Here is a 26160-nt window from a genome sequence, read left to right on the forward strand (position 1 = left end):
GGGGGTGGGATGAATTGGGAGAGGGGGATTGATGTGTATACACCATTGATACTATGTATAAAATCTGTAACTAATGAGAACCTATGGCATGGGAAAGGGGGGGTGGGATGAATTGGGAGACCCGGATCGATGTGTATACACCATTGATACTATGTATAAAGTCGGTAACTAGTGAGAACCTATGGGATGGGAAAGGGGGGGTGGGATGAATTGGGAGACCCGATCGATGTGTATACACCATTGATACTGTGTATAAAGTCGGTAACTAGTGAGAACCTATGGGATGGGAAAGGGGGGGTGGGATGAATTGGGAGACCCGGATCGATGTGTATACACCATTGATACTATGTATAAAGTTGGTAACTAGTGAGAACCTATGGGATGGGAAAGGGGGGGGTGGGATGAATTGGGAGACCCGGATCGATGTGTATACACCATTGATACTATGTATAAAGTCGGTAACTAGTGAGAACCTATGGTATGGGAAAGGGGGGGTGGGATGAATTGGGAGACCCGGATCGATGTGTATACACCATTGATACTATGTAAAATCGGTAACTAGTGAGAACCTATGGGATGGCGCAGGGGGCTCCACTCAGTGCTCTGTGATAACCTAAATGCAAAGGAAACCCCAAAAAAGAGGAGATGTCTGTATACATAGGGCTGATTCCCTTTGCTGTGCCGTAGAAACTGACGCAGTGGTGTAAAGCAACTGTACCCCAATAAAAACCAAGAAAAAAATAAGAAAGAAACAGGACGAGATGACTTCACTGGTGAATTCTACCAAACATTTAAAGAAGAATCAATGCTGATCCTTCAAAAATTCTTCCAAAAAGTTGAAGAAAGAGGAATACTCCAATTCAGTTTACAAGGCAAGCATTACCCTGATACCAAACCAGACAAAGTAACTACAAGAAAAGAAAATTATAGGAAATACAGAAAAGAAAATAATCCAGATGAACACAGATGCAAAAATCCTCAACAAAATACCAGCAAACTGAATTCAGCGGCACATCGTAAAGATCAAACACCATGATCAGTGGGATTTATCCTGAAGTCGCAAGGGTAGTTTAACATAGGCAGATCAATAAATGTGATACATAACATTAAAAGAATGAAGGATAAATATACGATCATCTCAATAGATGCAAGAAAAACATTTGACAAAATTCATGTCATGTTAAAAACTCTCAACAAAAAGTGTGTGGAAGGAAAATACCTCCACATATCAAGACCACACGTGACAAGGCCACAGCTAACATTATCCTCAGTGGTGAAAGGTCAAAAGCTTATCTTCTAATATCAAGAACAAGATGATGGCACCTAGTCTTGCCACTTCTGTTTAACACAGTACTAGAAATTCTAGCCACAATAATCAGACAAGAAAAAGAAATAAATGGCATCCAAATCATAAAGGAAGAAGTAAGTCTGTCTCTGTTTACATGTGACATGACCTGTTTATACAGAGAAAACTCTAAAGATTCCATCAAAAACTATTAAAACTAATGGGCAAATTCAGTAAAGCTGAAGGATTCAAAATCATCAAAAAACCAGTTGTGTTTCTGTACACTAAAAATGAAATATCTGAAAGAGAAAATAGTTTACAATAGCATCAAAAACAATACAATACTTAAGAATAAACAAACAAACTATACTTAAGAATAAATTTAACCAAAGACTTGAAAGACTTGTACACTGAAAACTAGAAGACATTAATGAAATATATGAATGAAGACACAAAGAATGGAAACATAGCCCATGTTCTTGGGTTGAAAGAATGAAAATTAACATGTCTATACTACCCTAAACTACCTACAGAGTCAGTGAAATCCGTATCAGTTCCGGTGGCATGTCTCACAGAAATAGAGAACAAAGGCCATTTGTATGAAATCACAGAAGAGCCAAAGCGCTCTTGAGAAAGGACAGAACTGGAGGCACCATGAGCTATAGCACAAAGCTACAGTAACCAAAACAGTATGGCACTGGTATGAAAATAGGTACATAGACCAGTGGAACAGAAGTGAGAGCCCAGAACTAAGGCTGCACATAGTGCCAACTAAGGCTGCACACAACGCCAACTAAGGCTGCACACAACGCCAACTAAGGCTGCACACAACGCCAACTAAGGCTGCACACGATGTCAGCTCGTTGTTGACAAGGGCACCAAAACACCGTGGGGAAAGTACAGCCTCTTCAGAGGATGCTGGGAAAACTGAATGGCCACGTGGAGATGAATGGAACTGGACTCCTGCCTTACGCCTCTCACAAAAGTTAACTTGAAATGGAGTATAGATTTTAAGACCTGAAACTGTAAAACTCCTTTAAGAACACACAGGGAAATAAACGTATCGACTTTGGTCTGGGCAATGATTGTTTGAATATGACAACAAAAGCAAAAGTAAACAAGTAGGATTACATCAATCTAAAAACCGTCTGCATCGCAAAGAAAACAATAACACAATGAAAAGGCGACCTATGACATAGGAGAAAAATGTTTGCAAACCATATATCTGATAAGGATTTAATATCTACATAGGAGCTTGTACGTCAGTAGGAAATCACCATTATTGTCATCATCACCATTCTCCAGTGGGAAACAATGGGCTAAGGGCCTAATAGACATTTTTCTAAAGAAGGTGTTCAAGCGGTGCATGAAGAGGTGTTTGGCACCACTAATCATCAAGGAGATAAAGTCAGAACCTCAGTGAGTATCACCCCACCCCTGCTGGATCGGCTGGTATCCGGAAGACAAGAGACAGCAGGTGTTGGTAAAGACGTGAAGAAAAGGAAACCCTGGTGCTCTGTTGGTGGAAAAGTAAATTGGAACAGCTTCTGCGGAAAACAGTGGAAAAGTTCCTTAAAAAAATTTTTTTTAAAACTACCATGTGATCCAGCCATCCCACTTCTGTGTAGCCAAAGGAACTGAGGTCAGATCTTGAAGAGATGTCTGTACCCCATGTTCACTGCATCATTATTCACAAAAGCCAAGATGTGGGAACTGCCTAAGTGTCCGTCTCTGGGTGAATGCATAAAGAAAGTGTGTGTGTGACACAGTATTATTTAGCCATGTGTTCAAGCAAACTGCTGTGCATGCAATCGGGGTCCCTGCAGGAGTGGAGATTAAGTGGGAAACAGAAAAAATGTTGAGGAATAACGGCTCAAAATTCTAAACCTGATGGTCTGTGAAGAGGGAGAGATTATGTCCTGAGCAACAGAGAATGACAGCAGGGGCCCCCCCTGGAGGCCCAGGTCCCCAGGTCCTCCTAAAGCAGGGCCAGGTCCGATCCCTGACTGGGGGACTGCAGCCCACGGCCACGGCTAAGAGTTCACATGCGGCAGCTGAGAGCAAAGTCAGATAGATAAATAAAAATAAAATGTGTGAAAAGAATGGCAGCAGACTTTTTGTTGGAAACAGTATGAGCTAAAGAGAGATCAACATCCAAATACTAAAATGAAAACAGCATAGCCGTTGGGACCTCCCTGGTGGCTCAGCGATTAAGACTGCGCGTCCAGGGCAGAGCGTGGGGGTTCAGTCCTTGGCTGCGGAACTAAGATCCCCCATGCCTCTTGGTGCAGCCAGAAAAAAACCCCAAAATGTCGACCTAAAAAATTTGCATTTGGAGAAAATATCTTTGAAAATCAGAGGCAAAGTAAATATTTATTAAAATATACAAAATCTGAAAGAGTCTGACTTTCACTGCAAGAAAGTTTCAAGAGTTTTTTCAGGCCGAAGGAAGATGATACCAGCAGAAATCTGGATCCGCACAGACAGTGAAGAGGGCCAGTAAGGGGAGCCATGTGAGTCAGAGAGAGACCGGAGAATACGTGAAGCGCTTGAAAAGGTATTTGCTGTTTAAAGTAGAGATAATAATATGGATCAGAAGACTCAGCATTATTATGACGTCAGCTGTCCCCAGACGGAGGAGTAGATTCAATGCGATTCAAAGTCTTGACGGGAGTGTTTCAGAAATTGATGAACTGAGCACGAAACTGACAGGGAAATGCAGCGGCCCTAGAATCACCCGGAGCAGCGTCAGCAGGCGCACAAGACCTAACGTGCAGGCCTGCTGGAGAGGCACCGCGGTTAACAACGGGCAGCCTGGACGTGAGACGCGCACAGATGGAGGGCCAGGAAGGGGTCCCGACAGAGACCGCACACTCGGGGCCTCGGCCTGGACCAGCTGCAGAGGCTTCCGCTGGGGACAAAGCGTCTCGTCCAGAAAACAGCCGGACAGGGGAGCAGCCACACTAGGGAAAGTGAGCACTGGCCGCCCTTCATCCCATGGACAGGAATCAACTCAACATGCACCCTGAACTGAAAATGTGAGAGCTCAAATGATAAAACCTCTGGGAAAAAACAGAGAAAAAAAAATAAGAGGCATCCCTGTGACTGTTATCTCACAACCACTCACCTGGGAGGTGGCTCACCCGGAGGGTGACCAGCCCACACGGGCCGGGGGTAGGGTGGGAAATGGGCCCCTTTGGAAACAGGTTAGCAGTTCTGTGAAAGTTACGTGTACCTGTCTGCCCGCCCGCCCAGGAAACCCCAGGCCCATGCCTCCCCACTTCCTGCAGCATGGCACCCCGTCCTGACGGCAACGGCGGTTAAGTGAAAGGAAGTGTTGTCCAGATTTCATAACAGAGCATTTGTCTGAAGTTGGTGTAGTTATTTAAAAGTTCTATGTCCAGTGAAATTAACTATGAAAAGTTTTTAAAGTTTTTTTTTCTAGCTTTTTCATTTAAATCTTTGCATCTTTTGGAAACATTTAAAATTTTTCATATATATATATATATTTACATTAGCTAATTTTTATTTGTTGAATTTCTAGTCCGTGAATTATATTTTAAAGTGTTTTTTGACATTAGTGAGTGTGATTGCTTTCATTAAAACTCTCCATCTACACAACTACTGTGCCCACAGGACCCTGCGACGCTGATTGAAGTTGAGTGCCTGGAGTATGGACTGGAAGCTGTAAGACTGGAAAATAAAATTAAAACCTACGCCCGAGAAGCTGTGGAGGTGAGCTGTGGACCAGGAGCCGGGGCAGACGCTGAGCCCTTGTGCAGGTCCCTGGACGCTGTGTGTGGACTGGGCGCCAGGTTTGAGGAGGGGCCCTGATGGGCACGGGCCAGCCTCCTGTGCCCGTCTCCCCGGTGATTGTGGCCTCTCTGGCAGCAAGTCCGGGGGCCTGGGCGGGCCTGACCTGCCGAGGCCAGCTGACGTCCTCCCGCCCGGCACCGGCCCTGCAGCTCCCAGGGCCACCCTGGCTTGGCGGGCCTGTGGGTTCATGCAGCCTGTTCCCGGGGCCGGGGGCTGGGGGCTGGGATGAGACGGGCCCCCAGCCAGGCCCTCGTGAGGCCTGTGTGGAGCAGCCCGCCCAACACGCTGATAACACACGCCCTTGGTGAACGCCGAGTCCCCCGAGGGCTCCCGCCATCCTGACTCGGGTCCAGGCAAACAGGCACGCCCCTGCCCTAGCGCAGGGCCTGAGGGGCTCGGGGAAGTGGTGAGGTCATCTCAGGCATGGGGAGATGGGGAGCCCTGGGGGGTGAGGGGAGACCCCTAGGAGGGTGGCGGGAGGGTGGGAAGGGAGGAGAAGAGGGGGCTCCGAGGCCTGGCAGAGGCAGGTTCAGAGGACCCTGGCGAGCATCACTCCCTTGGTGCCCACCTTGGAGACCATGGGCTCGTCTAGAATGTTCCACTGGGGGTTGGGGGGGGCTGGTGAGCAGGATGGCAATGTGACAGACAGCGTGAGCTCCGCACCTGTCTGCCCAGTGCAGTGGGTGTGGGCCGGCCGCCCCCGCAGAGAAGGAACCCAGCGATCGCTGTGTCTTTGATAGAATCCTGACGTCGAGAAAGGGAAGCAAAATGCATTGAAACAGGATGAGGGCGGCTGGCGTTGCTCTGGGGCCCCGGTGCCCACTCCCTGGACCGGCTCCCGTGACCCCTGCCTCGGCCCCGCCCGGCCGGGCCTGGGAGGAGCTCTGCCAGCAGATGAGCAGCCCAGCGGGGGCTCCGGGCTGGTTCACATGCTCTCTTTGGACCTGGGCTGTCCCCGCCAGCACTGAGCTTCTCGAGGGAGGTGGTGGCTACCTGCTGGCCGCCTGCAGGTGCTGGCAGGTGGTGTGGTGGGGCTGCAGGGCTGTGTCTTCTGCCTCTGCCGGTCGAGGGCTCTTCAGGGGCACCGACCGGTTCACGAGGCTTTGATGGATGCTTCTTGGCAGCCGGGAGGCCCGTGGTCTGAACCCCACACCTACTCTAAACCCTGTGACCCGGGAGCAGCACCAGGGCAGACCCCCTGGAGCCAGAAGCCAGGCCCCGGGACACAGCTGAGTTCAGGAACCGGGCAGCCCCGGGGGGCACTGAGGCCGCTGCAGAGGCTGAGGCCAGCTGGCCCCTGTCTGCTGGGCAGGGCGCGTTGAGCACAGGCTCCGGGAGCTGTTCTTTGGGCAGCAGCCGTCAACGGGCCACAGGCGCCCTGAGTACACGGGACCGGGAGACAAGCAGCCTCGCCCAGGGGGGCTCACGAAGCAGACGACGCCACAGCACACAGTGCCTGTCCCAGGGCAGGTGCAGCGGAGCCAGGGCTTCTCCGAGAGGCCGCGCAGGCCGCTCCCCCCGACAGGCTCAGACCCGGGGCCCGGCCCACTGCGTCGTCCGGGGCTCGGGGGTGGGCTGGGGCTGCCTGGGCCGGCCCAGCCTCACACCGGGCCGCTGTGCTGTGTGCAGGCCCAGCTGGACATAGTGCAGAGACTGGAAGTCACGCTCCGGCGGGCCGTGCGCCTGGGCGAGCCCCGGCTCGTCCACACAGTGTGCGCCGCCCAGTGGAACACGTGCCTCCCGCTGCTGCAGCACAACCTACGCCAGCGCCTGCGGAAGCCGCTGACCAGCATCGCAGACGTCCTGGAGCAGGCGGACAGGTGGCGGCCGGGCTGGCCCCGGGGGGCGGGGAGCAGAGGGCCGCGGGAGGGGAGGGCGGGATGGGCGAGCGGTGAGTGCCTCAAGGTTTCTCCTCTTCCGCCCGGGCTGGAGGTCCCCGCTGGCAGGTGTGCCGCAGGGTGGTCCCTGGCGGACTCGGGGCGGGAGATGGGGACTCGGCAGGGGAGCGGTGTGCAGGGTCACCTGAGAGGGCGTCCAGCCGCAGGGAGGGGCCCTGGGGAGAGCCGCCCACCCCCGCCTGCTTCGGAGATTAACTGTGCTGTGCTGAGCCGCTCAGTCGTGTCCGACTCTTTGTGACCCCTTGGACTGTTGTCCGCCAGGCTCCTCGGTCCGTGGGGATTCCCCAGGCAAGGAGTGGGTTGCCATGCCCTCCTCCAGGGGATCTTCCCCACCCAGGGATCGAACTCAGGTCTCCCACATTGCAGGTGGATTCTTTACCACCTGAGCACCAGGGAAGCCCTGAGATTAATCAGGTGTGAATTTTGTCGCCGACGTGAGCCCGCCCTTGGAGCAGGGTTCCCAGCAGGGGAGCAGGGACCAGGTCGTCAGCCTGTGGGCTGGCGCGGCTGGCAAGGCTGGCGAGGCTGGCGAGGCTGGGGCCAGCAGCCCTCAGTACCGGCACCATTCGTTTCCTGTGGGCACTTGGGGATCTCGTCTGTGAAGAGTTACATCTCTCTTCAAATCTGGGATTTGTACTCATTTAAAAATAGTGTCTCCTTCTGGAACCCCACGGGGTTGTATGACAGCTCCCAGCCCAGGCTCCCGGTCTCCCTGCAAAACTTCCATGTTCACAGCCCCACCCCCTCATGTGACTCACACTAAATTCTGAAGATTTCATGCAGCTCATTAGTTATCTTTTGTTTTGCAAATTCTCTAATTTTTCTTCCCTCTTTAGCCTATATTTTTTAAATTTTAATGACGTCCTCTTCCAAAAACACCTTATTTTCATATTTGTTTGGTTTTTTAAATAACATCTAGTTGCCCTCCTTTTTTTTCTCTGACAGTTGTTTTTCTGATGAACTTTACTGCGATGTAATCGCACGCAACAGCACGAACACATTGTACATGTTCCCTCGCTGTGTTGCTTCTTAAGCGTGGATGGGTGTTGAACGTGCTGAATGCTTCTGTGACTATTGCAAGGAGCTCTGACTTTTCTCTTTTGTTCTTTAATGTGGTGAATTACGCTGGCTGAGTTCTGAGTAGTGAACCAGTCTTGCCTTCTCTGCATGGTCTCCGCATACCTGCTTTTTCATGTATTGCCCGGTTTGATGTCCTTTAGTGTGCTTAAGGGTTTTTGCATGTGTATTCACGAGGATGTTGTCCTGTGATTTTCTTGTTTTGTAACGCCTTTGCCAGGATTTGACATGAAGGTCATGCCGACTTCATTAAATGATTTGGGAAGGTGGGGAAGATTCTTTCTCCTTTGCTTTCTGAAGGAGTTTGTGCAGTATTGGTGTTTTCTTCCTAAATGTTGGATAGAATCCAGGGAAACTCTCTGAGCCCATGTGAGGTGTTTCTCCTTCCATCCTTCCAACTCTCACGCTGTGGACCTTTGGATTTAAGGTGTAGAACGCCACTCTGAACGGCACGTCTTGTCCACAGCACGCAGCGCGGTCCTTTTTAAAGTGGAGCACGGCGGCCTCTGCCCTGTGACTGGGCTGTTCCATCTCTGCGCTCAGTGTGGCTTGGGACTCGCTCCAGTCTCATCGTTCGCGTCCGCCTGTCCCCCGCGCTCTGCCGCTGCTCTTTGCCTGCCTCCTTTGAGGCTACCTGAGTTTTCGCCGTTGTATTTGTTTGTCCGGTTGGCTCTTTTGTCCACGGTGCCCCTGGGGCGGGAGGACGGCCCCCTTAGCTGGTCGGTGGGGGGGCAGTGCGTCCCATGCAGCAGGGAAGCCTCTCTGCCTGCCCCTCGTCCAGCCTGCTTGTGTGGTGGTTGTCTTGCCTTTTACTTCTAAACGTGTTATACATTCATCTTACAGCGCTGTACTGCTCTTAGCAGCTGATGTTTTTGTTTTTAAAGAAAATTACAGAAAAAAACAATCATCTCTTATATTTGCCACTTCCTTGGCGATCCTGCAGGCTCTCCCTTCCTGCTTACTCTCAGATCCAGGTTTCTGCCTGCTGGTATTTCAGCCCAGGTAACTTCTTTTATTTCTTCTTGTAATGCATGACTGATGGTGATGAATTCTCTTGGCTTTTGTTGACCTGAAAATGGCTTTCCCTTACCATCACCTCTGAAGGTTATTTTCACTAGTTATTGGATTCTGGATTCTCGGCTTGCAGAGTTTTTCTCTTTAAATACTTTGACGAAGTTGTTTTATTTTCTTCTGGCCTTTATGCTGCTGCTGCTAAGTCACTTCAGTCGTTTCTGACTCTGTGCGACCCCATAGACGGCAGCCCACCAGGCTCCCCTGTCCCTGGGATTCTCCAGGCAAGAACACTGGAGTGGGTTGCCATTTCCTCCTCCAATGCATGAAAGTGAAAAGTCAAAGTGAAGGTGCTCAGTCGTGTCCGACTCTTTGCGACCCCATGGACTGCAGCCTACCAGGCTCCTCCGTCCATGGGATTGTCCAGGCAAGAGTACTGGAGTGGTTGCCATTGCCTTCTCCGGGTCTGGCCTTCATAGTTTCTTATAAAAACCCAGGAGTTATTTTAAGCGTGCTTCTCCTGTATGTAATGTGTCTTCCCCTCCCTTCTATTTTCAGATTTGTATCTCTTAACTTTTGCTTTCTGCATTTTGCATATTATTTTTCCTGTCTAGCCAAGTCTATGGTTTTTCCAGTAGTCATGTATGGATGTGAGAGTTGGACTATAAAGAAAGCTGAGTGCCAAAGAACTGATGCTTTTAAACTGTGGTGTTGGAGAAGACTCTTGAGAGTCCCTTGGACTGCAAGCAGATCCAACCAGTCCGTCCTAAAGGAGATCAGTTTTGGGTGTTCATTGGAAGCACTGATGTTGAAGCTGAAACTCCAATACTTTGGCCACCTGCTGTGAAAAACTGATTCGTTGGAAAAGACCCTAATGCTGGGAAGGATTGGGGGCAGGAGGAGAAGGGGATGACAGAGGATGAGATGGTTGGATGGCATCACCAACTCGATGGACATGAGTTTGAGTAAACTCCGGGAGTTGGTGATGGACAGGGAGACCTGGAGTGCTGCAGCCCATGGGGTCACAAAGAGTTGGGCATGACTGAGCAACTGAACGGAACTGATTCCTTAGAGCTTTTTTTTTTTTTAAGTCTTTTTTGGGGTTTGCTGATATACTCAAGTATGTAAGATGATACTTTCATCAAATTTGGGAAATTACTGGCTATTATTCAAGTGTAGTTCTGCCTCATTCTCGCTCTTTTGGGGGAGTGTGAGTCACAGCATTGGACACCGTCCTCACTGGGCTCTAGGGCTCTGTTCATTTTCTTCTGAGATTTCTTTTATGTGGACCATTTTAGACATCTTGTTGAATTTGTTCCAGTATTGTTTCTGTTGTATGTTGTGGCTTTTTGGCTGCCAGGCATGTTGGATTCTTAGCTCCCCAACCGGGGATCAAACCCACACCTTTGGAAGGTGAAGTCTCAACCACTGGACTCCCTGGGAAGTCCTGGCTCTGTTCATTTTTAAAAAATCTTTTTCAATATATTCTTCTGGTGGGATAATTTCTATTGATCTGACTTCAGGTCCGCTGACTCTTTTTCTGCTGTCCAATCTGCTGTTAAGCTCAACCAAGAATTTTCTCATTTCGGTTATTACAGATTTTTTGCTGTAGTATTTCCTTTTTTTCTCTACTGAGATTCCCTATCTGTTCTCTCAGTAGCAATGTTTTCCTTCAACTTTTTGTACATATTTATTTTTGTATTGTAATATCTGCTTTAAGGATTTACCTGCTAACCCCAGCATCTGGCCCGTCTTGCGTCCTGACTGTGGGTTGCCTTTTCCTGTTTCCTGGCATATCCTGTAGCTTTTCACTGTGTACCGAACGTTGTGGCTGCGGCGCTGTGGAGTCTGTGGATTCTGACGTGTTGATTTTCACTTGCTTTCGTGGGCACTTCGGTTACTGGCTGAGAGGTGGCTCCGTGTCTCCTGGGCTGTGTCTCTGGATGGTCATGGCATTTTCCAGCCTGCATCGTGTTCTCTGCAGGCTCTGACGGTACGTTCTCTTCGGGTGGGTCAAGAGTGCTCTTCCTGGGCCCTCACTCCTGGGGGGAAACCCTGCGCAGTCTCAGCTGACGTCGGGTGTGAGAGAGCAACGCCCAGCCCTCCCCTCTCCGGCGGGCAGGCCGGCAACAGCTGGTCTGGTTCTGGTTGCAGGTTCACTTCTCCAGCCCCGAGCAGAGGCCCCCTTCTCTGGACTCCCCTGCTCCATGGGTCCACACTCTGCCCGTGGTGCCTCAGGACACTTTCTCAAGGAGGCCGCAAGCATGGGCCCCTTCCTGAGTTCCCTGCTGCAGGGCGCCAGGTTTGCACTGCCCACACCTGGGGCTATTCGGTCCAGTTTTATGCGTGGCAGAGACCTGATCACTGCTGGAAGCAGGAACTCTGAAAACTACTCATTTCGAGTCCTCTTCGTCTGATCCCGTTGTCCTGTCTTGGCAGGGGCGGATTCTCCCATCTGAGTCTGTCCTGTCTGCTCGCCCTCATCTCCGTGGCCACCTTGAGCCAGTGCTTTGCTGGTTTGTGCCTGGCGAGGACCGCTCTCCTGTGTTGTGGTTCAGTCACGGTCTTGTCAGGTTCTCTGTGACCCCATAGACTGCAGGATGGACGCCAGGCCTCTCTGTCCTTCACTAACTCCCACAGCTTGCTCAAACTCATGTCCATTGAGTTGGTGATGCCATCCAACCATCTCATCCTGTGTTGTCCCCTTCTCCTCCTGCCCTCAATCTTTGCCAGCATCAGGGTCTTTTCCAGTGAGATGGCTTCTCCCATCAGGGGCCAAAGGATGGGAGCTTCAGCTTCAGCATCAGTGCTTCCAGTGAATATCAGAATTGATTTCCTTTAGGATTGACTGGCTTGATCTCCTTGCTGTCCAAGGGACTCTCAATCGGCTTGCCTCAGCTGGCTCCTCGGGCGGTTCAGCCTGGGATGAGTCTTACATTGTGGATTCAGGGTCAGGCTGCCCTGAGCACACCCCATGACCCTGGGCTGGCTCCCTTCTGCAGGCCTCCTCTCTCCCTGCCCCAGAGGGAAGGGACCCGTCACTGGCTACCGTCCAGGCTTCCAGGCAGAGACTGTGGACCCAGTTCCCTGACGGGAGCGCAGACCTCACCCTTGGCCTCAGCCAGGTGCCCTCTCCTGCCCATGACTCCCAGGTGCCCTGACCTCCGCCTCCGCATCCCCGAGGCCACCGGCCTGGCCTATGATGCTCTCACCTTGTTTGGGTGGAGGGTCAGCCCGTGGGTCCCGTCAAACTGTAACTGGACCCAAGTTCTTGGCCTTGTTGATGCTCCTGTCCAGGACAGAGGCTGTGCCAGGGGCTGCAGGTGCTGTTGATGCAAAGGCTTTGGGGAGACTGTGTTCATTGTTTTAGACGCGGGCGGCTCCAGCAGGGACACAGCAGGAACAAATGCCAGGCAGGGCCCACAGCCCACGGACGCATGGCTGTTCTGAGCCAGGATGTGTGTGCCACGGCCGATGAGTTGGAGAGACTCAGAGCAGAGAAGAGAGGGCCTCCCACTCCAAGGCAAAGCCTGGGCCTCAGTTCAGTTCAGTTGCTCAGTCGTGTCTGATTCCTTGTGACCCCATGGACTGCAGCACACCAGGCCTCCCTGTCCATCACCAACTCCCAGAGTTTGCTTAAACTCATGTCCATTGTGGAAAAGGCTATGGCACCCCACTCCAGTACTCTTGCCTGGAATCCCATGGATGGAGGAGCCTGGTAGGCTGCAGTCCATGGAGTCGCGAAGAGTCAGACACGACTGAGCGACTTCACTTTCACTTTTCACTTTCAAGCATTGGAGAAGGAAATGGCAGCCCACTCCAGTGTTCTTGCCTGGAGAATGCCAGGGATGGGGGAGCCTAGTGGGCTGCCGTCTATGGGGTCGCACAGAGTTGGACACAACTGAAGCGACTTAGCAGCAGCAGCAGCATGTCCATTGAGTTGGTGATGCCATCCAACCATCTCATTCTCTTTCGTCCCCTTCTCCTCCTGCCTTCAATCTTTCCCAGCATCAGGGTCTTTTCCAGTGAGTCAGTTCTTCTCATCAAGTGGCCAAAGTATTAGAGTTTCAGCTTCAGCATCAGTCCTTTCAATGAATATTCAGGACTGATCTCCTTTAGGATGGACTGGTTGGATCTCCTTGCAGTCCAAGGGACTCTCAAGAGTCTTCTCCAACACCACAGTTCAAAAGCATCAATTCTTCGGCACTCAGCTTTCTTTATAGTCCAACTCTCACATCCATACATGACTACTGGAAAAACCATAGCTTTGACTAGATGGACCTTTGTTGGCAAAGTAACGTCTCTGCTTTTTAATATGCTGTCTAAGTTGGTCATAACTTTCCTTCCAAGGAACTGAACTGATGGCGTCTTTTAATTTCATTGCTGCAATCACCATCTGCAGTGATTTTGGAGCCCCGAAAAATAAAGTCTGCCACTGTTTCCACTGTTTCCCCATCTATCTGCCGTGAAGTGATGGGACCAGATGCCATGAGCTTAGTTTTCTAAATGTTGAGTTTAAGCCAGCTTTTTCACTCTCCTCTTTCACTTTCATCAAGAGGCTCTTTAGTTCTTCACTTTCTGCCATAAGGGTGGTGTCATCTGCATATCTGAGGTAATTGATATTTCTCCCGGCAATCTTGAGTGCAGCTTGTGCTTCATCCAGCCCAGCGTTTCTCAGGATGTTCTCTGCATATAAGTTGAATAAGCAGGGTGACGATATACAGCCTTGACCTTGGGCTATACTGAACTCACTTGCTGGTGATGCTAAGAGCCCTTGAGGTGCTGGGTGGGCCGCAGCGCCCAGTGCCCTGGCTTTTACGCCACGGCTGGTTCTAGCACGGACTCAGTTGGCCCACCTGCTGCTTCTCGCCCTGGTGCACCAGCGGTCTTTGAGATCTCCCGTGGTCCGCAGGCCCTCCTCTTTGACTCTCGTGTGGGTCCTGATAGCAAGGCAGGCGGAAGGCAGGGTAGAAAGCCAGGTGGCAGGAGGCCCCGTGGTGGCACGGCCGCGCCCTGTGAAGCCGCCTGTCCCTGCAGCCTCATGGCCCAGCTCCGCTGCCAGGTGCACATGGAGCTGGCACACGTTGAGGAGGACGCGGACCGGCTGGAGCCCGCCATGGAGCACCTGAGGAAGGCCGCGCTCCTGGACGGCCTGGGCGTCTACCAGGACAAGATCAAGATGGCCCTCAACCGCCTGCAGCTGTGCACCATGCTGTACCAGGTGCCCACGCGCGACGAGGACAAGGCCACCATGGCCATCGAGCAGGTGCTGCGGGCTCTGCTCCTGGGGCAGGCAGACCCCGTCAGGCCCCGAGAGGTGGGCGGGGAGCTGCTCATCACGCCATCTCCCCTCGGCAGGCGAAGAAAGCAATGCCCAAGGACAGCGTGCGGAAGAAGCGGGCGCTGCTGGTGAACGCGGGGCTGGCCCTGGCCCCCGACGCCTTCCAGACCGTGCTCGACAGTGAGAACGAGGCCAAAGGTGCGTGCGTGCCCTTGGTGGGAGCACCCGGGGCAGCCCCCGGCCCACCGGAGTCTGCGCCCCCACCCGGACCTCTGCCTACACAGCCTCTGTGCCCGTGTGCAGCCTCCCGCCCCACCTTCCTGCCCTGAGACGCAGAGGGGCCGGGGAGCCTGTCTCCGGGGCCTGTGCAGCCCCACCCGGCGGGAGGCAGTGCCATCTGCTTCCTTCCTGTCCTGCCAGGTGTGAGGGACTCGGGCCCTGAAGGGCAGCCACCCCGGGCATACGAGGGCTCGGGGAGGAGAAGTGGGCTGACGGCAAGGGGCTTCAGCGGGGTCTGCAGCAGCCAGCTCCTGAAGACCTGGAAATGGGTGGCAGACGTTGGGGGCCGGCCTGGAGGCTGCAGATAACAGTCATTCTGCCCACCAGCTGCTCTTAGCGCCTGGAGTCCCCTCCCGGACAAGGCACATTTAGTGAGACCTAACTTTCATGAAAAGATCAAAAAGCGCCCATGGGAGGCTCCACCCCACCCTGTCCCGAGTCTCGCGTGGGCTGGTTTCGGGAGTATTCCCCCACCTGCTGCGTCAGCACCCCGTCCCGCTGTCCCCCCGCAGTTTCCACCGGGAAAGCCCGGGGCCGCTTCACCTACCTGTTCGCCAAGGCACGGCACCACACGCTCAGCGTGGACAAGGCCGTGGGCCACCTGCGGCGCCTGGGGGGCCAGAACGACAAGGAGCGGTGAGCGGCCTGGGGGGCGCGGGGCCTCGGGTCTGGGGGGGCGAGGCGCTGGTCCACCCCCCTGCCCCGCCCAGGTGGCCCCGGCCGGCTCCCTGAGCGAAGCGTGGCCTGCGCGTCTGCGCAGGATACACATCTGGGCGGAGCTGGCCAAGGTGGCCCGGAAGCAGAACGTGTGGGATGTGTGCCGGGCGGCCGGCCGCTTCTGCCTCCGGTACGACAGCGTCACGGTGAAGAGGCCGGCCAAGCTCAAGCGAGGTGGGTCCCTCCGGCCGCACACGGGCACCCGCGCCGGCGGGCTCTTCCCAGGCACTGTGGGGTCACTGCAGGGTCCACGGAGCTCAGGAAGGGGTCACGGGGCTGGAGCCTGCAGGCAGAGGCTGGGCGGGGGCGGCCCTCCACCGTGAGCACTGGGTCCGGCTGAGTCCAGCCTGCAGGTCCCTGGAAGAGGTGGTCTTGTGGATGGTGAGGGCATGGGGGCATGCCAGGGGTCCTGGGAGGTGGAGACGTGGGTGTTGCGGGAGCGGTGAGGGCTTCTTGAGGGGCAGAACAGCACACGCAAAACCAAGAGCTGAGCTGTCTGCCGGGGAATCAGCTGGAGGTTTGCTGCGGCCAAGCTGGCTTTGGGGAGCCCTCGCCACCCCCAGGGCCCTGCACTTGGGAGGTCAGCCTCCCAGAGACGCCACCCCTTACCCTGCCCCCCTTCTCGGGGACCGTACCATCCCTGAGATTCTAACGGGCGGCACTCTGGTGCTGCAGGCAGGAAGAAGAAGGGCGGGGACGGCCCGGGGCAGGACTCCTGGGTCCACTCAGAAGCCGCTCTGCAGAAGCAGGCGTCTCCCACGCTGCTGCGCAAGTTCGCGGAGGTGGGCTTCATCAGCGCCGAGGTGCGTCCCCCGTGTCTGCGCAGACGTGACCGCACCGTCCAGCCCTGCTCCCCAAGTATCCTGTCGCTTATGAGAGTTTTCCTGCATTCTTGGGAGGTTTTCTGGAAGAAACATATGTCAGCATGTATCGTGAGGAGTGTTGATGGTAGTTGCCCTTGAAGGAGTGTCTGAGCTGTGAGTCCACAGCGGCGTGGGCCCCAGGGGCTGGTTGTTACTGGACCTGGGCGTGTCCCGGCCCGCGAGTAGCTTCAGTAGCACTTTGAGCCAGGAGAGAGAGACCTGGCTTCTCATGTCATCTCGGAGGCTGCTGAAGGCCGCTGGGGGCCAGCCCCCACAGCGAGCCCGGCCCGCTCCGTGAGCACGCAGAGACCCCAGGCCAGCCGGGTGGTGGAGCTGGGGGCCCGCTTGTGCACACAGCGGTGAGGGCACGTGGCATGGTTTGTTCTGGGGGTCGAGGGAGTGACCCGGCGTAACCCAGACAGAGCACTGCCGGGCTTGTTCCGTGAGGGTCTGCCGGGCACCTCCTGAGGGCCGGGCCAGCGCTGCGAGTGGGGGCAGGTGAGCGGGCCGGGGCGCCAGGCAAGGCACCCGCGCCCGTCCTCCTCAGTCCCGTTGCCCTGCCCGGTGGCCTCAGCCGCCTCCGTGGCGTCCGTGCATGGCCGGAGAGGACAGGGACCGGGACTCGCTGGCCCCTGTGGTGTGAGGGGCACGTTTGTCCCGGGGGGCTGCATCTGTGAGACGCAGGTGTGTGGCGGGAGGGAGAGGTCACCCGGGGCAGGGAGGACCCGGGGTTGGGAAGGCCTGCGGGCACCGTGCCAGCCCCTGCTCCAGGGGCCTCTGGCCACTCCCTCCTCCGCAGGCCACCGTCCACCTGCTGCAGTCGGAAGGCGTGCAGCTGAATGACCAGCCCACGCCCCCCGAGGACATGAGCCAGCACCCAATGGGCTACATACCCGAGTCCCCGGATGACAATGCCGAGTGGATCATGTACCGGTGGGGGCGCTGCCCGCGCAGGGCTGGGGGCGCGAGGCCGGGGCTGGGCTGAGCTCAGCGGTGTGAGAGAGGGGCCGCTGCCCGGCGTGTCTCATGGCTCACACCGGCGCTCGGGTGGTTGGTCTTTCCCATTACTAGTGGAAACGGGACGTGAGGGGGGTGGTGGTCACGGGGGAAGCTGTCCAGGGAAGTCTGTGGTCGGGACGAGGGTCCGCAGGGAACCCTCAGAAGCCTGTTCACGTGAGATGCAGGTGCCGTTCAATCAGGAGAGCGAGGTGCTGTCATAGCAACAGTATTTTGACGTTTTCATCTGAAGTGAAGTGTAAAGTGAACGTGGCAGTGAGTGACCGTCCACGGGGCTGCCACAGGAGCCGAGGCCCTAGCTGCCCACTGACCACAGAGACGGTCCACTGGCTTCCCCGGTGGCTGGGTCCTCATACGTGCCCGCTGTGGGGGGCCTACATGCCCTTTGCCCGGGAAGGGCTCAGGAAAGGACCCCAACTTTGTGCAGACAGCATTTGTCTGGAGGTTTCAGAGCACAGCCTGGGGCTAGGGCCAGGCTCTCCACGGCTGGAAGAGAGCCCAGGCCGCATCTGACCCACAGCTTTTGTACAGCCCGCCAGCTCACAGTGGTTTTGACAATTTTTAGTTTGTGAAACTCAGTAGCAAAAAAGACACAGCAGAGAAGGGACTGTGTAGCTGTCAAACCCAGGGGACCTCCTTCTGGCCCTTCACAATAAAGGTTCACCACGCCTTGGTCTGAGGCGAGAGGTCCCGTGTCCACGCGGACCAAGGAGGGCATGCTGTGTGTGATGGGCTGGGGAGACCGGGCACAGGCAGGTGCAGAGGTGGACAGGCAGCTTGCAGGCCTTGGCCAGGGGTCCAGCCTCAGACAGGGATGGGCAGGGAGATGGGAGGGCCCGGAGGAGCCAGGCGGGTCCTGTCCTTCAGCGAGAATGACAGGCAGCCCCTGACAGGGCAGCCTTCTGAGCCCCGGCTCCAGGGACAGCTTCCGGCCGGCGTCTGAGCGCCGGCTCGGGCAGGGTCTGGCTCCCGGAGAGCCTGACGCACGCCTCCCACAGGACCTGGGTAGAGGGCCTCTCGCAGTACGCCATGAACTGCTGGCTGCGCTCCGCCGACATCGGGCAGGAGATCCAGGAGCCGTGGATTGTGCAGAACGCTGTGGTCTACGTGCTGAACCACAACCACCACCTCATCAAGGCCGGGCGGCAGCGGGAGCTCCTGGACGCCTTGTACCACCTGCTGGGCATCATGAAGGCCATGGGCCACAGCGGGTGAGTGAGGCTGCCCAGGCTCCGTCCTGCCGCTGCCAGAGACCCTGGGCTTCAGGCTGTGAGCTCGGGGGGCAGACGTGTGTCCCCTCGGGGGAGGAGCCTGCGGGGCCACCAGCACCCAGCACCTGGCAGTGAGGGGGCTTCTATATTACTGGCTGTGTACGCACCCTCTCTGAGCCACAGGGCTGCACGTGGGGATCGCTTGGGCACCCTCATGCCCACATGCGGATTCCCAGCCTGTCCCAGTCTGTTCCAAGCAGAGGGATTCTGGGAAAGTTTGGCAGATCTCATAGAAACAGGGCTGGAAACTGACCTCGGTCCCTATGTTTTCTTATCCAGGTGAGAAACGTGAAAGCGTCAAGTCAGGTCAAAGGTCAAAGCTTTCCCTCACGAGCTTTTGAAGCCCTCTTTGTGCTTTTTGTTGGTTTGGCTTTTAGTCTAAACACTCAGATTTAAAGGTTTCAACAGATCCTGAAGTAGGAAGGCTCGAGTGAATCAGGACACAGAGATGTCTGCACAGGAGCACACGGCCAGAGTAGGCCATGGAGCAAGGGCCTGCCTGGCGCCCTCAGCTCTGGGCACGAGACCCACGCAGGGTCCCCAGGACTGTGGGAGTGCTAGGGGGGCATGCCCCTCCTTCTCAGGCGGGCGTCCGCGTCTGTGCTCACGCAGATCAGACCTGTTGGACGGTTCTGACGGTTCTGGCACTGAGACGTTTCAAAGAGAAGCAGGGAGGTTCTGGCCCAAGCCCGCTTACCTGGCGCCCGATGGAGGGCCTGGTGGTCGGCCCAGCGGTGGGCGTGGCGGCCAGGCAGGCCTTTGCATCCCGGGCCTGTGGACTCCCTGCGGGGTCCTGCCCACACAGCACAGAGGTCGCCCCGCGGCCATCTATCACAGTGCCACCGCGGCTCCCCCTGGGGCGGCCTGGCTGGGACATGCTTGTCTTGCAGGGACTCGCGGCTGCTGGCCATGCTGTGCAGCACGCTCGCGCGAGGCCTGATCATCCACTGGATCCCAGCCCTGGTGCCGGAGAAGGCCAGGAAGCAGGCGCGCTCCAACCCGCTCCACACGCCGCTGGACCCCGAGGCCGCCTCTGAAGTCAGGGCCGCCGTGGAGGTACGGCCTGGCAGGTGGGGCGGCGCTGGGAGGGCAGCTGAGGAATTGAGGCTGGGGGCTTCTCAACTGCCCAGAAATGGGGCTCAGGGCGGGAGGCTGGGTGGGACATGCTTTCTCTACAAATGATGACTCTGTAGGGTCAGGGACATCCCTGCATGGCCCAGACCGCAAAAAAATATGATATGAGGCTGGAGAACAGGGCCGGTGCCGGTTCAGAGTGGGCCACTGCAGAACCGAACACAAAATGTGGACCCCGGACACCGTCAGTTCCACAGTGACCAGGCGGGGGGACATTTGTCCCCTGACTTTACCTCTCGGTGATGTGGACTGTGAGTAGCCATCCCAGTCAAGGAGGATAGGTGTTGATGGCGTTGACCAACAGCTGGTGACCATCACCCCACCCTAGTCAACATGAAGGAAAGTGAGTTCCCACAGCTGCCCTGAGTCTGGGCCCAGAGCAGCACCTCCTGTAGGGGTACAAAGACCACCTCTGCCCCCTGCTGCGGGCCCGGCCGTGACACAGGACAGGGAGAAAGGACAAAGGAGCTGCCGTGTCAGGCTGTGGGGGCACCTGGGCCCTGGGCAAGCCGGGCCGGCTGCACTATCTGGCAGGGATGGCAGAGCTGGGCGGAGTGGGTGAGGGCTCGGGCAGAGGGCAGAAGGCAGCCACTTGCGAGGCTCCAGAGATCCCACCAGACAGGGAGGGGTAAGCCTGGGCTGCCCGTGCTGGTGCCTGTCCGATGGCTTCCAGACCATCCGGGAGAGCAGGGCATGAGGCATGGCTGTTCTGTGGCTGGGTATCCTGCAGGAAGGACCAGGCCAGTGTGCCCACGGAGGGCAGGTGACTGGATCTGGGATCAACCGTGCCCTGTGCTGTGGGGCCTGATGGGAAGGGATTGTCCCAGGCTAGCCCAGGAAGGGGGTGTCCTCAGCCCGGCTGCGCAGAGTAACGGCAGGGGTGGGCCCGTCAGCCCCTTGGGTTTCTGAGCTGCAGGGTCCTAAGCGGTTCACGAAACACAGGTGTTCATGTTACACTTTAGGGGGAAAGTGAAACCTCAGGAAACACGGAGCACAGTGGGGCCCATGGTCAGTGCCTGGCACGGTGGCTCCGGGGGCCAAGCCTGCAACACATGTGGGGTTCCACCCCCAGTGAGAGAGGGAACCAAGGCCTCATTCATGGCAGGCGGGGCAGGGAGCTCAGTCCTCGCCGTGCAGCCCCCAGAACCAACATCAGCCGCTGTGTCGAGGTCCGTGAGGACCAGCGATGCTGTGGGGACCTGATGGCAACACCAGGGGCTGGGCTCGCCACGGGGTGAGGGCACGAGAGGATGTGGCTGCAGCCGCCGCGCCTCATCGCCTCAGGACTTGGCCTGTTTGGACCACTTTGCCGGCTGGACCGAGAGCCAGGTCCACTTGTTTTTGCAGATGGGGTCTTGGCCCGGGTTCCCTGTTTGGATTCAGGTGTCGATAACAAGAACCCCTCCATTTCAGATCTGCGAGTTTGCCCTGAACCTGACCAATGGGATGGAGCCCGAGGAGGTGGTGCCCGTGAGTGCCCGGCAGCAGCTCATTGCCACCTGGGTGAAGGGCAAGCAGCTCCTGCAGCAGCAGATCGGGCCACGGCTGGGCACCGAGGAGCAGGTGCTGCGAGCGGCCTGGGGGCGGGGCCTGCGGGGCGGGGCCGTGCTGGGGGCGGGGCCTGCGGGGCGGGGCCGTGCTGGGGCGGGGCCTGCGGGGCGGGGCCGTGCTGGGGGCGGGGCGGGGCCGTGCTGGGGCGGGGCCTGCGGGGCGGGGCCGCGCTGGGGCGGGGGCCGCGCTGGGGGCGGGGCCTGCGGGGCGGGGCCGCGCTGGGGGCGGGGCGGGGCCGCGCTGGGGCGGGGCCTGCGGGGCGGGGCCGCGCTGGGGCGGGGGCCGCGCTGGGGGCGGGGCCGTGCTGGGAGGCCTCCCGTCAGGAGGCTCTGTCCTCGCTGTGGCTGCCACCCATAGAGAGGCAGAAGGCCTCCTCCAGCTCCTGGCCGCAGCCTCCCCTCCTTCCTCCAGCCGATGGCCGTGGTTCTAACTGTCCACCACGAGCTGGGCTTCTGGGGCACTGTCCACCCGCTGTGACACCTCACTTTGGCTTACCTGGAGGCGCCTCCAAGCCAGAGGGGGCGCCCCCTTGGCGGGGCCTGCAGCCCCTGAGACGCGAGCAGAAGACCACAGGAGTGAGGGGTGGGGAGCAGCTGGGGACCCAGCCCCGCGGTCTCTGCTCAAGCAGACGGGGCGGGAGCATGGCTGGAGACCACGGGAGGCTCCATCGCGGTTCAGGTGGGAAGTGAGGCTGCCGAGAGTGTGGCCCTCAGGGAGAGGCGTCTAAGCTCGGCAGGAGCGAACATGGAGTGGAGCCGGTCCAAGAGGGTGGCCCGCTGGCACAGGGCCACCCACTGTGCCTGGCCAGTTGCCCTCCACGTCTGGCCGGGTCAGCTAGCTGCCCGACCACCTTAGGGGCTGCAGTGCCTGCTCCCGTTTGTCTCGTGAAAAGATAACTTGGAGACAGGAAGGAAAGAAGGGAAGGGAAAGTTGCTCAGTCGTATCCGAGTCTCAGCGACCCCATGGACTATACAGTCCATGGAATTCTCCAGGCCAGAATACTGGAGTGGGTTGCCGTTTCCTTCTCCAGGGGATCTTCCCAATCCAGGGATCGAACCCAGGTCTCCTGCATTGCAGGCAGATTCTTTACCAGCTGAACCACAAGGGGAGTCCTTGTGGCTTCCCTCCTTGCCTAGTCCTTGACTTCCCTCGTAGCTCAGTCGGTAAAGAATCCGCCTGCAGTGCAGGAGACCCGGGTTCGATTCCTGGGTTGGGAAGATCCCCTGGAGAAGGAAACGGCAACCCACTCCAGTATTCTGGCCTGGAGAATTCCGTGGACAGAGGAGCCTGGTGGGCTCGGGGTCACAAGAGTCGGGCACAACTTAGCGACTAGACCATCTTGGAGACAGACTTTCACACTAATCGCTGAAGAGCTGCTGTGTCACAGGGTTCAGGTCCCAAGTATTCCAGGTTCTCCAGCCCCCGGGCCTCACGGGCCCTCTGTGCCTTCCTCCCACCAGAGCACCAACGAGGACATCAACTCCATGACCAGAGTTCTCGTTGCTCTGGAGATGTACTCCTGCAACGGGCTGGGCCTCATGGACTTCACTGTGCCCCCCTTAGCCCAGGTAGGTGGCCCATGGACTTCACTGTGCCCCCTTCACCCCACCCTAGAGGTGTCCCCTCCCCCCACGACTGCCACCTCACAGCCCAGCTGTCCCCTCCCCACAGGTGTCATCTCAGCCCCCCAGGTGTCACCTTCCTCCCCCCAGCCCAGGTCGGTGTCACTAGGTGTCTGGTGGGCATATCCAGGGGCTGTGCCCTGACAAGCCTCCCCGACTCAGGGTGCTTATCTGAATCCTGTTGTTGAGACAAGAAACCCGGTAGACGCCTAGCCCCGTGGCCAGAGTCCCACCCACGTCTGCAGCACAGCACTCACCCGCCTCCCAGCAGCGCCGAGGTTCCCTCAGGGCCTCTGAATCTGGTTTCCTGAGGGCTGCGGCTGTGCTTCTCCACACTCCGCCCAGGGCAGGGCCGCCCGTGTGGCAGGAAGGCAGTGTGGACACTGGGACATTTGTCCCCGACCTGCCAACCCACCTGGGCTTGGCCGAGGTTGGCAGCTAGTGCTTCACCCTCATGGGTGGCTCGGCCAAGACCAAGTGACCAGTGAACCCGAGGGAGGTCAGCCTGCATGCTGGCAGCAGAGACACCCCCCCCGTCACAGACACCCCCTTCTCCACGTGGGCAGCTGGTGAAGATGGCCTCAGAGTGCACCTGGTCCGACCTCCTGGTGGAGTTGCAGACCCTGACACGACTGACCCACTTCACCTACATGGCCCGGGACCACGAGGCCACCATGGCCTGCTCACAGAAGGCCATCCAGATGGGCATCAAGTATCTTCGGACCTTCAATCCGTGAGTCACCCCGGGGCCTGTGCCCCTGTGGGGAGGCCCCTCCACCGGGGCTCACCCCCCAGCAGACAGGCCCCACAGCCACCCCACCCCTCCCAGCCCCGTGTCTGCCAGGGCAAAACCTCATTCGGGGGCCCTGAGAAGCTGTGCTCAGCAGCATCCTGGGGGAAGAGAGATGGAAAGGGTCTTACAGCTCAACCCACGGCTCCAGACAGGAAGCTTCGTTTAACGTGGTTTTGAGCCGGTGACAGGAGGCCAAATAAATTCAGAAGTAATTAAATGGTGATTACAGTGAAAGGAAAATGTCCCCCGCCCTCAGCCTGGCTGCTCTCTACCTGAGTGCTGTCCGGGGCGTCCGGACGCTCCCTTGAAGCCTCCTCTGTAGCCCGGTGCCCCAGGCTCCCTTCAGCTCATAGGTAGTCGGGGCACTCAAGTCTTCCCTCTTCGCTATCATGAGTATTTCTGCTGTAAAGACTGTTTTTCTTGAGGCTCTTTTCTTCAACTTATTCCCGGAGTTTATTTCCTAAGAGAGGGGGTCCTGGACCCCCAGTCAGGAAGTCGCCCACCGTGGCAGCACGTCTAGGCTGGCAGTGCAGGGCTGGATCCGAGACTTAGCTTGTGAAAGACTTCCAGATGCCACGCCCTGGCCTCACTGCAGGGTGAGGCGCAGCAGATGGGGCCAAGGGCTCAGGGAAGATGAGGGGGCGGCCAACCCAGGTGCCCGGTGTGGGGAGACAGAGAAGGCGCAGGGGTAACACACGGAACACCCGGTTGCCCGGCGGGACATCTGACACCAGCAGGGACTTGGGAGTTCATCTCGGAAGTCTTCCTGGGGCTCTCCGCCAGACACTGGTGTCCGCTGACCACTGTAAAGCTGTGCCCATCAGCAAATAAGCCACATCCATCACGCATGAACTGAGGTTTTTCGGAGTTTTGAAACAGTTTCAGCATTAAAGAGAACACCAACATGAAGAAACAGGGAAAATTGCTTAGGATGAGAGTGCCGTAATAATATAAGGGCTGGCTATCTCCCAGGAAAGGCAGGTCCATTCAGGGAACAGCAGAGGACTTGCACTTAAGGAAATGCAAACTTTGGTGGACAACAGGAAATCCAGAAAACAAGGAGGGGAGCTTGCTTTTATATGGAAAAGGGGTGTCAGGAGGGCCTGCAGTGACCGAAGTCATTGGAGGAGCTGGGAGTCTGAAGTACAGAAGGCTTCCTTTTGGCGGGCTGTGACCGTGTCTACTGGCTGGGCTGTCGGAGAGTGGGAGGGGCGGAGGCGCTTTTTCTGCCTCCAGCTGGACAGTAAGTAGAGGCACCTGTCTGGGGCCTGTGGGCGGGGCGCCCTCCCGTCTGGGGCGTGTGGTGGGGGTGCCCTCCTGTCTGGGGCGTGTTGTGGGGCCCCCTTCCTGTCGGGTGTGTGGTGGAGGCGCCCTCCCGACTGGGGTGTGTGGTGGGGGCGCCCTCCTGTCTGGGGCGTGTGGGTGGGGCGCCCTCCCATCTGGGGCACCTTCCCATCTGGGGCGTGTGGTGGGGGCGCCCTCCTGTCTGGGGCGTGTTGTGGGGCCTCCTTTCTGTCTGGGGTGTGTGGTGGAGGCACCCTCCCCACTGGGGTGTGTGGTGGGGGCGCCCTCCCGTCTGGGGCGTGTGGGTGGGGCGCCCTCCCATCTGGGGCGCCTTCCCATCTGGGGCGTGTGGTGGGGGCGCCCTCCTGTCTGGGGCGTGTTGTGGGGCCCCCTTTCTGTCTGGGGCGTGTGGGTGGGGCACCCTCCCGTCTGGGGCGTGTGGTGGGGGCGCCTTCCTGTCTGGGGTAACTGAGGTGCGTGGCGGGCATGGGGCCTCCCCCACAGGCCTGGCCCAACTCAGCTGTGGCTGAGGCCTCTGTGATTCATTCCACAGATCACATGATGATCTGAATGAACATTAAAAAACTAAATAACTTCTAATATCTTGAGAAGATATAACATTTAAAAATTAAAATGTAGTATTGTGGAAAAGAAATAAGGAGCAAAAGGAAAAGGATTAAAGATCTCTTGAAAATTAGAAAGGTAATTTCTGAAATTGAAAATGAAGTCAATGAAGAACTAGAAGATGAAATGTGAGGAAATCTCAGAAAATATATAGAGAAGAACAGACAGAAAACGTGACAGAAAAGCGAGAGGATGTATGGGAACTGTACTGGAGGTCCAACACCCAACTATTGGAATTACAGGAAGAGGGAGGAACGAGTTCTTAAGAAAGGAGTTAAGCAAAGAGTGACGCAGGAGAGCTCACTGAGCAGGGGACACCCTCATGACTGACTCTCAACCCTGTGACCAGTGGGAAGAATGAAGAGATCCATCCAGATGCATCACAGGACAGTCAGGTCATAGGATATCCTATAGCTTTTAGAAGGCAGCCATCTACAAAGAAGTAGGAAATAGAAATGCAACAGTCTTCTCAGGAATCATCACTTGATGCTAAAAGAAAGTGGAGTGGTCTAAGTGGAAGTAGATTTCTACACATAATTCTAACTCACCCAAACTTTCAGGCATCCAGAGTAAAAAAAGTTACTTTTAAACAGAAAATGTATTTGCCATACATCTGTTTCTAGAAAGTTACTTGAAG

General features: G+C 56.5%; 1 protein-coding gene across 12 annotated transcripts in view; it reads left to right on the forward strand.

Moving 5' to 3' along the window:
• Positions 1-26160, forward strand: part of CFAP46 (cilia and flagella associated protein 46) — a 98484-nt gene that overhangs the window by 15833 nt on the left and 56491 nt on the right. For 7 of the 12 annotated variants that reach the window (XR_014077626.1, XR_014077627.1, XR_014077628.1 and 4 more), the window contains exons 10-22: positions 4922-5020; positions 6731-6921; positions 14125-14353; positions 14446-14566; positions 15160-15283; positions 15408-15538; positions 16040-16167; positions 17027-17160; positions 18243-18455; positions 19406-19571; positions 21063-21212; positions 22661-22768; positions 23365-23555. Coding sequence is in view for 8 of the 12 variants with exons in the window: in XM_081572846.1 (XP_081428972.1) it covers positions 4922-5020; positions 6731-6921; positions 14125-14353; positions 14446-14566; positions 15160-15283; positions 15408-15538; positions 16040-16167; positions 17027-17160; positions 18243-18455; positions 19406-19571; positions 21063-21212; positions 22661-22768; positions 23365-23555 (1985 nt within the window). In the remaining 4 variants the exon portion in view is untranslated. The remainder of the gene's footprint in view (positions 1-4921; positions 5021-6730; positions 6922-14124; positions 14354-14445; positions 14567-15159; positions 15284-15407; positions 15539-16039; positions 16168-17026; positions 17161-18242; positions 18456-19405; positions 19572-21062; positions 21213-22660; positions 22769-23364; positions 23556-26160) is intronic. The other 5 variants (XM_081572851.1, XM_081572853.1, XM_081572854.1 and 2 more) reach the window with 1 other exon arrangement.

The sequence above is a fragment of the Giraffa tippelskirchi genome, chromosome 2, assembly GCF_054371585.1.
Source record: "Giraffa tippelskirchi isolate mGirTip1 chromosome 2, T2T-mGirTip1v1.2.pri, whole genome shotgun sequence".
In the NCBI taxonomy this organism is placed as follows: Eukaryota; Metazoa; Chordata; class Mammalia; order Artiodactyla; family Giraffidae; genus Giraffa; species Giraffa tippelskirchi.